This window comes from Lynx rufus, unplaced genomic scaffold, assembly GCF_022079265.1.
Source record: "Lynx rufus isolate CCGP_SWC_20201006 ecotype Redwood Valley unplaced genomic scaffold, mLynRuf1.p SCAF_11, whole genome shotgun sequence".
Lineage (NCBI taxonomy): Eukaryota > Metazoa > Chordata > Mammalia > Carnivora > Felidae > Lynx > Lynx rufus.
Genome location: NW_025814825.1, coordinates 15,732,173 through 15,744,448, shown reverse-complemented (window position 1 = coordinate 15,744,448; position 12,276 = coordinate 15,732,173). Strand labels below are relative to the sequence as shown.

At 49.0% G+C, this 12,276-nt stretch overlaps 1 protein-coding gene across 2 annotated transcripts; it reads right to left on the bottom strand.

The window, feature by feature from the left end:
- Window positions 1–3,729: 3,729 nt before the first annotated feature.
- PLAU (plasminogen activator, urokinase) lies at window positions 3,730–9,595 on the bottom strand. Of its 2 annotated transcripts, XM_047072991.1 has the most exons (11): window positions 9,496–9,595; window positions 9,097–9,183; window positions 8,596–8,629; window positions 8,336–8,443; window positions 7,844–8,018; window positions 7,568–7,659; window positions 7,141–7,384; window positions 6,776–6,924; window positions 6,045–6,185; window positions 5,545–5,693; window positions 3,730–4,868 (listed from the first exon to the last, which is right to left on the bottom strand). In XM_047072991.1, exons 2-11 carry the CDS (start codon window positions 9,151–9,153, stop codon window positions 4,692–4,694), a joined length of 1,326 nt encoding a protein of 441 aa, XP_046928947.1. In that variant the 5' UTR covers window positions 9,154–9,183; window positions 9,496–9,595; the 3' UTR covers window positions 3,730–4,691. The 2 variants fall into 2 exon arrangements, with proteins under 2 accessions (XP_046928947.1, XP_046928948.1); XM_047072992.1 differs by lacking the exon at window positions 9,496–9,595 and having other exon boundaries at window positions 9,097–9,416.
- Between the last annotated feature and the right edge of the window lie 2,681 nt (window positions 9,596–12,276).

Sequence of the window (12,276 nt, the reverse complement as noted above, 5' to 3'; positions counted from 1 at the left end):
CTCACAAAAGACCACATATTATATGATTCTATATATATGAAATGCCCAGCATAGGCAAACCCACAGAGACAGACCTAGATTAGGGGATTGAGGAGATGGAGAGAAAAAGGGAGTGACTGCTAAAGAGCATGGGGTTTCTTTTTGAGGTGATAAAAATGTTCTAGAATTGATTATGGTGATGGTTGCACAGCTCTGAATATAAAAATCATTAAGTTGTACATTTTAAGGGGGTGAATTGTATAGTATGTGAATTATATCTCAATACTACTGTTGTGGGGCACCTGGGTGGCTCAGCCAGTTAAGCATCTGACTTCAGCTCAAGTCACGATCTCTCGGCTAGTGAGTTCAAGCCCTGCATCGGACTCTGTGCTGACAGCTCAGAGCCTGGAGCCTGCTTCAGATTCTGTGTCTCCCTCTCTCTCTGCACCTCCCCAGTTCACGCTCTCTCTCTCTCTCAAAAATAAATTTAAAAACACATTTTGGGGTGCCTGAGTGGCTCAGTCAGTTAAGCATCCCACTTTGGCTCAGGTCATGATCTCACCAGTTTGTGAGTTTGAGCCCGCATTGGGCTCTGTGCTGACAACCCAGAGCCTGTAGCCTGCTTCAGATGCTGTGTCTCCCTCTCTCTCCCCTTCTCTGCTCGCGCTCTGTCTCTGAAAAATTAGTAAATGTTAAAAAAAAAATTAAATAGTACTATTATTTATTTTTTTTATTATTTTATTTGTGGCTTTTGTTTGGTTTGCTTGTTTGAGGTTTTTTTGTTTTTTGTTTTTTTTTAAGAGAGAGCATGCATGAGCACCTGAGCTGTGCAAGCTAGGGAGGGGCAGAGGGATAGGAAGAAAGAAAGAGAATGTTAAGCAGGCTCCATATCCAGTGCTGGGGTGGGGGATGGGGAGCCCCACAGGGGGCTCAGCTTGATCTCACAACTGTGAAATCATGACCATGAGATCATGACCTGAGCCTAATCAAGAGTCAGACGCTTAACAGGTGCCTCTATAGTATAGTATTGTTATTTAAAAAGCACCTCAGCAACTTCTCCCACTGTATCTGATTCAAAGGGAAGGCTCAAATGTTTGCTGCTGGGGAGGAAGATGGACACACTGGGGGTGAGTGTGGAGGAGCAGATGAGGGGTGTGGTGTAGGGGGTTGGCTTGGGAAAGGCAGAGCATAAGTGGAAATCAAGTTGAGTCCTCCTAATAGAACGGGCCACAGAATATTTCAGAAGGAGGGCTTCTGGTGTAAACGGAAACCACTTCAATGAAATCAGGTTTCAGAAAAAAGAAGGATGAGGTTAGCTGAGAAGAGTGAAATTTTACTTTGAAACTAGTGGCTGAGTGTGGTCTCCTCATTTGACCTGGGAATCTTTTAAGAGAAAAGAGTTATAGGCAGGGGTGGAAATACTAATACACTTAGCCTGGAAACCCCAGCATCTCCAAAGTAGGGAGCTTGAAAGGGGGCTGCTCTCCCTTTCCCAGGCTGGGCCCTGTCAGGAGGTCATAGGAAGCCAGCTGAATCCTGTCTCTGCCACTTACCAGCTGTGATGCCTCCGGCAAGTCTCCCTCTGTGTTTCCACTTTCTCTACTGTAAAATAGGGCCAATAATAGCACCTTCCTCATAGGACTGTTGTAAGGATTAAACCAGACACAGTGTGCAATACAGGGGTGCTTGGGTGGCTCAGTCAGTAGAGCATGTGACTCTTGATCTCGGGGCATGAGTTCAAGCCCCATGTTGACCATAGAACTTACTTTAAAAAACAAAACAAGGGGCGCCTGGGTGGCTCAGTCGGTTAAGCGTCCGACTTGGGCTCAGGTCATGATCTCGCAGTCTGTGAGTTCAAGCCCAGCATCGGGGTCTGTGCTGACAGCTCGGAGCCTGGAGCCTGCTTCAGATTCTGTGTCTCCCTCTCTCTCTGCCCCTCCCCTGCTTACACTCCGTGTCTCTCTCTCTCTCAAAAGTAAACATTAAAAAATTAAAAAACAAAACAGTGTCTAATACATAGTGAGGACTAGAAGAAGGCAGTCCCTAAGGTGAGTGACAGGTTAATATATGGAACCCTGAAACTGGTTGCTGGAGAAGTGGCTGTTCCTGATAGTCTTGAGAGAGAGATTAGGGAAGAGATAGTAGCTGGCAGGGGAAGGGGGGAGTCAGGTCAGGGTGGTGGCTGGGAAATGGTCTGAAAAGAGCAGTGTCATTGCTCAATCCCACCAGTGGGGCTCACACTTCCTGTTTTCAGTGTCTGTGAGCCCAGATGCTGGAGCTGCTCATGTTGGAACAAGATCTTTCTTGGCCCCTCAGGGGAAATGCAGAGGCTGAGAAGCAACTCAGCCTGGGCTGGGTCCCTTAGCTTCACATCATGCCTTTTCTTTCCTGGCAAGTTTCAGCTCCCACAAAACCCACAAATGCAATCCTGGGGTGGAAGAGAGGGGGCTCCCACTCAATCTATAGTTTTATAGTATAAGCCATCATTTTTGTGCCTTTATTAGGTGCCAGGATTATACTAAGAAATTTGTGAACTCACGAATCCTTATAATATTCTTGGGAGGTAGATATTACGGTCTCTTTTTTTCAGATGGGGAAACTGGGGCACAGAGAGGTTAAGAGTCTTTCCCTTGTCACACAGCCAGTGTCAGAGCCAGGGTTCTAGTCCAGACCACTTGACTCTGTAACCCATGCTCTGAACCACTGTATCATAGTAATAAGACAACATGCCAGATTAGAGGGACTAAAAATGAAATACTCTGGGTCCCTGACCTCCAGAGGCCCATGATCTAGGGAACCTCTGAACAGGAAGCCCAGGAGACCTTGCACCCCCAAACCCCGCTCAGAAAACTGATTGCTCATGCAGAGAATGCATGCTGACAAATCTTGAATTTACTGAGCCCTTCACATAATCTGGCCAGTTGTCCCCAAAGGATTTCAATCAGGAGTTCTTATAAGAAACACCTGGGAAACTTTTCTAACATCACAAGCCCTGGCACCAGTCCTGACCTGAATCACAATGTCTGGGGGGGGGGGCGGGGAGGAAGGTCATGTATGTATTTTTTAAAAGGTTTTCATGTGACTTGGTTAAGAAACACTTCTAAAAACCATTAACATAGGCTGGAAATCCCAACACTTTAGCATCCAACTATATCTCCCCACTTCTTCAGAAACTGATGTTTGGTTCAAAATATGTGGTCACCTCTATTAGGATACCACCTAGGTTTAGATTCTGGGTCCTCTGATACTAGGGATAGCAGTGACTGGTCATGAGCTTCATTAACACACTGAGAAAACTCAGCACCAGCCCCTCACACAGATGATGGGAAATTGTTTTCTATTCCCTGAATGACACAGACCCAAGCCAGACTGGGTTTTGAATCAGCAGTTTTCACTCACGCCGGTGTTCTCCTAGGTTGAGGTCAACCCCAGGATTGTTATGGGCAGAATAGAGAGAATGTGGTGGGACTTATCCTAGAGGACCACTGTGTACAGCCGTACAAGATGTGCGTTGTACAAAGGCATCAGGCTAAGGAGGGAATTGAGGGCAGACATCCAATCTGCACACTAGGCTGTACCTTACATGCTATGCAGGACCTATTCTACAATTCTTCTAGCCTCTACTTCTCAAAGTGCCATTAAGTCCGGAGATTCAGCCCCCAAGGAACTCTGAGGTATATGCCGCCATCATCATTTTCCACTTTTTATGCTCCCCAACTTCCTCCCAAACAAGTACCAAGAAAGAACCAAAGTCTTCAGAAAAATCACATTTTTTGATCATATTTATTCAAAATTACAAAAATAGATATAAATAAAAATAGCAGAATATAATTATTAAATATTCAGTGTATAGGAGTGGTCCTCACTTCACCCAGTGAGGATTGGATAGACTCAGCTGAAAGGTCAGAAGGAATAACTGGCCAAGAAAGAACATCTATGTAAAAGTGAAACTGAAAATTTAGTGCTGGTCACGGGCCATGCCCCAGAATGATACATTCATAGGCATCACATGAGAGACTCAAAAGGACATAGGAGTCCATGACCTCTCCAGACAGACCATTCTATGTGGCATCATAGTCCATTCAGTTTAGGGAAATATCTAGACTTGCAGTCAGACACAGGAATACCAGCTGTTACTCATTCACACTGACACAGCCTGTGCACGGGTGTGCAAACATACATACACATATATAATATTTCCTGATACATTCATGGAATGTCAGAGCCCTTCCCTAAGTCATTAGTGTCTCCACTCCCCAAACCACTGTTCCACAGTGGCCGAGCTCACTCAAAAGACCTCAGTTCTGTTCTACTTCCTAATTGAGAAATTGTTCCTTTCCCCAACAGTGGGCCTCATGAATGCCCACTGTTGGGGGAGCTGGCTCTCCTTCTAGCTGTGCACAGGAAATGGCATTTTTAACTCCAGGAGGCTTTAGTTCCGAAAAAGACAAACTACTGGTCAATACCATCCTGGGTCAGAACGAGCCCTCCATCCTGGCCACAGGGGATCTGGGCACTCAGCACCCAGGCCTGTATCTAAGGATAAAGCTATTGTTGCTCACCCTGGCGGGCGGCACATGCAAAACCATCTCTGCAGAGCCTATCTTCCTCAGTTTCTTCCTTATATATAGCTGATGCAGATGGTTCTACTGCAAAAACGACAGCATGGGAGTGGGTGGTACCCTTCTCTTCCCTTGGCTCCCTGGGGAGCCTCAGAGGTCTAGGCCATTCTGCTCCCCAGTGTGCCTTTGGATCCAAGGCAGGAAGCCTGAGACTCTTGTGTAGACGCCCGGCTTGTCCTTCATGGCACATCCGCTGCCCCAGCTCACAATCCCAGTCAGAGTCAGGCGGCCGTGGATAGAGCAGACCAGAGGGCCCCCAGAGTCTCCCTGTTAAGCCAAAGACACAAAAGGTGAGCCCAGAGAGAAGTGAGGAGGGGGCCATCTGATCCAATCACCCAATCATACACAAGAGAGAGAGAAGGGAGAGTTTCTTAGAGTCAAAATCCTTAGTGACTCCCCACTTTCTACCACATAAAGTTTAAAATCCTCTGCTTGTTTTTCAAAGCCCTGCTATCTGCCACAATTCCATCTACATTCTCAGATCCTTTTCCTCCCCATCCTGGACTATGCCATGTTCACCCATTTTTGTATCTTTCAACTGGAACATTTTCCTTTCTTCCCTAGACCTCCTCAAATCCCTGCAGAGTCACATTCTCTTTAAAGCCTTCCCTCCAGTTGGCACTCACCTTCTGCTCCCAAACATCTAATCATTTACAATTCATACCACACCCTGAGCACTGAGTTGTATTGTTTTCTATTGTTTTCCTCTTTCTTGTGGTCTTCTTTCTTTCCCTCCCCAGTGCAAAGTGTCTAGCACAGAGCCAGGCTCACAGCAAATGTTTGGGAAACATATAAGGGTTAGTTTAAACTGTCTAAGACCTAAGCTCCTAATACTGGCTTCTTAGGGCTTTGGTTGGACAGAGGCTCCCCAAAGCTGGCAGGTACAGGCCCAGGAGCCCTGGGGAGGTTTGGGGGTGACAAGGAGAGAAGCTAGAACTCTCACCTGGCAGGAATCTGTTTCCCATTGTGGGTCAGCAGCACACAGCATTTTGGTGGTGATTTCAGAGCCGTAGTAGTGGGGCTGCTGACACTCCTGGTAGGAAATCAGCTTCACAGAAGTCATTTTCAGCTGCTCTGGATAGAGATAGTCAGCTGGAGGGAGGAAACAAGGAGAAGTTTACATTAAGCTGCATATGTCCAGTCTTTCCACTGGGACTCTCTGCTGGAGTGAGGACCAAAAAGTGTCCTCACCAGGGAAAACCTTTATTCATTTCCACCCAAATCTGAGCCTTTACTCCATGTATAGCCCCTCACCCCCCATCTATTTACCTTTATGGCCCATTACTCCCTAAACAGTGCTCCCTACTCCATCCCTGGACCCGTCTGCTACCTCCACAACGCTCCCATCTCTATCTCTACGGTCCTCTCTTGATCAAGTTGAGTTCACTTCCAGGTTACAACACTCCCTCAGAACCCTCTCACCCAGCCCCAAATGTCACTTACTGGTATTCTCTTTTCCAAAGCCAGTGATCTCACAGCTTGTGCCAAAATGAGCATCACCATACGATGGGGGCAAACAGATGGTTTGTATGGACCTGGATGGCTGTGCACATTGGCCTGTGTTGGATCTGATCTTCAGCAAGGCTGGCGGAGGAGGGAAGCAGGAGAGGTCAGGGGGAGAGATCTCCACCTGGTCAGTTGGTCACCATGTTTCGCCTCCAAATGCTGAAGGACTGGCTGTCTATCCCTAAATCAGTTAGGGTCAGAGATCATCCTGGAAAGTCTGCCTGTAGCTTATTACCTGAAACAAGTCTCCCCTGTCCCATGTCTCAAGGGCTTTGTTACAGCTGCCAAGAAGAGCTTGGCCAGCCAGAGCCGCTGTATACAGCCATATGGTTGTTTTCTGTGAACAGCCCTGGCTGATGTAGATGAGCTGAATTCAGCCCAATGCTCTAAGTTGCAGATCCTGGGACAGGCAGAGGTTGTATCCAACAAAAGAAGGGGCCTCCCAGCCCAAGCCATATGCCCACAGGGTCACTGCCATCCATAGGAGGCTAAATGTTTGAAAATTTAAAGACTCTGCAGAGGAGCAGCAGGCCCTTCACATATGTCCTTTTGTTATGTAAAGTAGGCTTTTCAGTTCCCCTACAACCTCAACCTCCCCCTTGGTTCTCTTTTTGGACCCCTCTTCCTCCAACCATCATCATTATGGCAGATAAGGGTTTTCTACTCACCGATATCATTGTGGTGAGCAAGAGTGTCAGCACTATAGTCCTCATGCAAGATGAGATTTTCCACTTCAAACTTCATCTGCCCAAGTGTATCAGAGTTAAGCTTTGACCGACCCAGGTAGACAATGTAGTCCTCCTTCTTCGGGTTATTACTGTGGGAGGGGAGACCTGTTAGATAGTCTGATCTCATGAGATCTTGTCACTTCCCCTCCACAGCGAGCTCAGAGCATGACTTGTCCCCAAGGCCATGGGCCACATGGAGAGGGGCTAAGGGGGTAGAATTTAAGCGGAATCCTTTGCTGGGAAGGAGAATGGGATGTGTCTGGGGTAAGGTAGGAGGGTCAGGGAGAAGAGACAGAGGGACGTACATGAAGCAATGTGTGGCGCTGACCACCCAGCAAGGACTGATGAGACTGCCTCCGCACAAGTAGGTGACAGAGCCTCCACGGTGCCTCCTATAGATGGCTGCAAACCAAGGCTGGTTCTCAATGGTGGTGAATTCTCCCCCAATAATCTTAAAGCGAGGCCTCAGAGCCTTCTGGCCACACTGAAACTCTGCTGTTTTTGGAGGAGACAGGGGACTTTTTCCTGGAGGAGACAGGGGACGTTTTCCTGGAGGAGAAAGAGAGGGATGTCTTGGGGAGGCAAGTAGGATAGTGTCCCTCTCTTGTCCTTTGACCTCCCAGTTTTTCAAAGCCGGGCAGACCTCCCTCCTCAACTCTCCTGATGGAATAAGGCGATGTATGAGGCTGTCCCCTTCCACCCTACTGTCATAAATAGGTCAGTGACACTCACCAAAAGAGCAGTCGTGCACCATACACTGTTGGACAAGCTGGTTTAAGCCAACCTGCACATAGCACCATGGCTTTCTCTGGTTGTCCGGGTTCCTAGTAACACAGAGGGGAAGGGGGGGGGGTTGTCATTCCAACCCAGAATACGTTTCCTTCCCCTCCAGGGAAAACTCAGCCAGAGGCCTTGCTTTTCTCATGCTACGATCAGTACTCTTGAAACACAGGATGGTACCAAAGGTTCCTGTGTGGCTACGGGAGGGTCTTTGTTGCCCCACCTCACCTGCAATAATTGTGTTTCCCCAGGCCCAGCTGAAGGGCATCAGATCGGAGGGCATGGTACTCTTTCAGAAGAACGGCAGCAGAGTTCCAGGCCAGGCAGGGCCGGCCCACGATGTCGGTGTTGGCCTTCCCTCGGTAAGAGTGACCATTCCCCTGATAGCAGGTTTTCGATGTATCTAAGGAAGAATGTGAGGATGAGAGATATTAGAAAGAGGAGGAAATTCAGACAGGCGTTTTAGAGATCCTGTCAGGCCTTGCATGATTTCAGACCTGGCAGAAAACACTAGAAAGGATCTCCTTCCGTCCCCACCCCACATTTGTGCAGCCACAGATTCATAAGACAGTGTGTCTGTGTACATCACATGGGGATCAAGATGTCCTCCACTCTACCTCTAGCCCTTAACTCCTGCCTGCTCTTACATCCCACCCATCTCTCCCTGTCCCCAAAGCTCTGGTGTCCCCTACTCCCCAGTTAGAGTCAGGATATCCATACCTATCTCACAGTGTTCTCCTTGGAATTTCTTTGGACAGCTGCATCGCTGAATGTTGGAGAAGTACTTGTAGGACACACATGTTCCTCCATTCAGGCAGCCGCAGTTTGCTGGAGAGCACAGAGGTGGAGGGGTAAGCAAGGAGTGTGGGAGGAGGCAAGGGGGGGAGCCAGCCCTGCAACAGGGTAAGGGAGGGGCTGCCCCCTGAGGCTTTTCCAAGATGTCTGTACTGCCAGATATTATGCAAGGGGTGGATACTCACATGCATCAGACACTGGATGAAGTTCATGGCTGCCCTGGAAATGATGAGAGGGAGGGGAAAGTTCATCAAAGGTGCCATGCTCCTGGGACCCAAGGGGAAGGATAAACTGGCCTCCTGCCAAATCTCACCTTTTCCTCCAGCTCCCTCTCTCTTCACCTTGTTCATATCTAACTAGCCCTCAAATGGAAGATCATAGGTTTCAAGCAGGGAGAAATGGATTGACTCAAGCAAGCTAGGGTGCAAGAGAGCTAGGCCAGTCTCTGCAGTTTCTTCTTCCCTTGGCTGAAGGTGTGAACTCCCTTGGTTCTCGGGGTCCCCACAGCCACACCTGTCCTATTTTCCTGAGAGGCTAGCCCCCTGTAGATGGAATCCAGAGGACCCCAGCTCCCTATGCACCGCTCTCCTTCCTGCCAAGGAGAACCGCTCTCCTTCCTGACGCTGTTCAGGAGTCCTGCCAAGCCCCCTCCCGCCGCCATAAGTCAAAGCGGGGAAGCCACTTACTTCGGAGTCGCTCACCACCAGGACACAGAGGAGCAGGCAGGTCATCAGGATTCTCATGGTGGCCAGGCTGGGGCTCTAGACAGCACTCTACAAAGGAGGGAGAAGTCAACTTGAGGAAGGAGCAGAGGAGAGAGAAGGCGTGCCGGGTGGGTCACCGCAGTTCAGAACAGAAATCCCAAGGTCTCCCCAGAGGGGCGCCTGCGGTGACCAGGCTTCCCAGGCCCCGCCGCCTCTCCTCGCTGGAGGCTCAGGGGTTCCGGCACCCGAAGGGGATGCACAGGCACCGGGAGCGGTGACTCGGACTCTGCCGCTGCGGAGCCGGGCCGCTGGGGCAGCCGGGGTAGGGGGAAGGGAAACCCGCAGGAGCAGCCCTGCGCAATGAGGGTGGCCTGCACTCACCGGCGGCTACGGCAGGAGGGACTCGGCGCTGGGACGGCAGAGACAGGTTGACACTGAAATCCGAGGGGCTCTGGGGCTCCAGCAGTTGCGCTGTGCTGCTAGCCCGCCGCCGGGCTCTATATCAGGACCCGCCCCAGCCCTGGCCCCGCCCCAGCCTGGGATCTCCCCAACCCCTCCCTTCTCTCCGCTTCCCTGGGGAAGTGTGTTTCCTCAACCTTGAGAGTGAGGGGCTGCGCGGTCCCCAGGGGAGGGCACTACGAGGTCTGAAAACAGAGACACACAGGCATCTAAATTCCTCGCCCTCTCCTCCCATTCACCTGTCCTGGGCCCCATCCCAGTGCATGGGGCCTCCGAATTGCTCTTGGGAGACTCTCCGTCCAGCTCTGATGTCTCTCCCCAGATCCCCTAAACAGCTCTTCTCCAGCCTTTACACCTTTGGGCCCCAAACGCCTGGGAGAATGATTCGGACCACTGGGTGTGGGGTCATAGTCCGCAGCTCAGAGAGCTAAGTCTGTTTCTCAACGTGAAAATGCACGTGACACATGCTTGCTTACTCCTGCTAACAGGAGCTGTTGAATAGCAGCTCCCCGAAATTCATCAACACAACCAGTGGATAAGACAAAGTTGAGTTTATTGCTTACCGTCCTAAGGGCAGGAGCAGCGGGTAGGCAAGATCGGATTTTATTGAGAATTTAGAGTTTGGTTTAACTTAAGGGTAGCCTTTCAAAGTGAGGGCTTGGTAAGGATTACATAAGGATCACGGACGATATATTATTATAGGATTGTGAGAACAAAGTCTAAGGGCACAAACTGTTGATGCTTTCTATTAAAGTATTGATGGATCTTTCAAAAATTTCCTGTAACAAACAATCCCTTTATTTGCCTGGGCCAGAGTATAGTCAGTTAATAAAGACAATAGAATGTAAAGCCTTATTAAGGTAGACACTAAGCTGTGGAGGGGCAGGAAGTTCTGTTTTCACATCTGAGGAGAGAAACTGGGGAACTGGAGGACAAGAATGAGATTTGTTTTTCACTCTATGCCTTTTTGCACTGTTTCAACTTTTGAAAACATACCTTTATATCACCCATTCCAAAAATATAATTACAGGTTTTTTTTTAAAGTTTTTAAAATTTATTTTGAGAGAGACAGCATGAGTGGGGGGGGAGGGCCAAAGAGAGGAGACAGAGAATTCCAAGCAAGCTCCTTGCTTCCAGCACAGAGCCCAACATAGGGCTTGAATCACAAAACTGTGAGATCATGACCTGAGCCGAAGAAACTAAGAGTGGGACACTTAACCGACTGAGCCACCCAGGTGCCCCATAATCACAGATTTAAAACAAACAAACAAACATATGTATTGGGATGCCTGGGTGGCTCAGTCGGTTAAGCATCCCACTTCGGCTCAGGTCATGATCTCACAGTTGGTGGGTCCCAGCCCCTCATAGGGCTCTGCACTGGGCTTGGAGCCTGCTTGAAATTCTCTCTTCCCCCTCCTCCTCCCCCCACCCCTATGTCTCTCAAAATAAATAAATAAACTTTAAAAAATGCATATGCTCAGTTGGCTCAGGTCATGAGGCGACGGTTGGTGAGCCCCGTATCAGGCTGTACCCTGACATTGTGGAGCCTGCTTGGGATTCTCTTTCTCCCTGTCTCTCTGCCCCTCACCCACTTGCTCTCATACTCTCTTTCTCTCAAAATAAATAAACTTTTTAAAAAAATGCACATGTATTTAGTATTCTAGACTTCACCATAAAGCCTTGTTTCTAATGAGATAAAATAATTGCTTATCAAACAAGGTTGGCCTCCAGAAAGACAGGCCACGTGTAAAGGACTCCACCCGCTTTACCTGCCCGAAGGCAAGCACACATAGTTGTATAGCCATGCACATTCACATATCTCTCAGGCATAGCTGAAGGAGCACTCTGAGGTTCAGTCAACCCTTTCCCTTTCCCCTGGTGTTGGGAACCAACACCTGCGTGAAGGAATGGCTTGGGGTGACTTCCTTCTATCCAGAGGGACTGTCCCCTTAATGGGAAGAAAGAGGGCTGTGTCCCTGTAACTCATTAGCATCCTAAAGCCAAGCCCCAGGCTTGGTCCCTCTTTCTGCCTAGGCCTACAACATTTTGCTGCCTGGCAAACCTGAACCTTGGGTCTGGATCCACTTGAGAAGGGAAGGAGGAAGGGAGAATGCCAGTAGGAAGGAGGAAAGCTTCTTTGCTCTGCTCCAGCCAGAGGTCTCAAGATGCCAACCTCTGCTTGGGGGAAGTTCAAGTTAACCATTCAGCTTTCTTGAGGAAGGTGACCCATCATCCTCTGGAGAGGGTTTTTCTGTGTCCGGCTGAGCTGCCAGCTCTCAGGGAATGGACTGAGTCACAGGTGCTAGAGGCTTCAGAGCTGGCCTGGCTACTTCCTCTAGAAAACTGAAGCATGTTTTGTTTGGATTTAGAACCCATTAATTGCAAATAAACGTGATCAAAATGTAAACAGAGATGTTGCAGCCTGAGGACTTACCCCGAAACTACTAGGTTAGGTATCAGGAAATTCCCAGCACACTGTCATGATTCACAGAGCACCCCCAGCAGCTCTCATGACTCCAGATTACTTGGCTGGAGGCTGTCATGCTGATTCTTGAGAGCAGGATGACCTCATTTCCTCCTGGACAAAGACGCTTGGAGACCGTTATGCAGCGTGACACTCTTCTTCCCTTTTCTTCCCCCTGCAGTGCCTTCACCTGGTTGAACAATCCTGGAGCCTCCAACTCTTTACTGTCTTTCCACTGT

Bases quoted from the DNA above. Each gene is read 5' to 3' on its own strand.
- PLAU (XM_047072991.1), bottom strand. From the start codon at position 9,153: ATGAGAATCCTGATGACCTGCCTGCTCCTCTGTGTCCTGGTGGTGAGC. The intron at 8,444-8,595 runs GTGAGTATCCAC...TGTGCTCTCCAG, and splicing joins TCATCCAGTGTCTGATGCAT to CAAACTGCGGCTGCCTGAAT. The intron at 6,925-7,140 runs GTACGTCCCTCT...CCCCTCCCACAG, and splicing joins AGCGCCACACATTGCTTCAT to TAATAACCCGAAGAAGGAGG.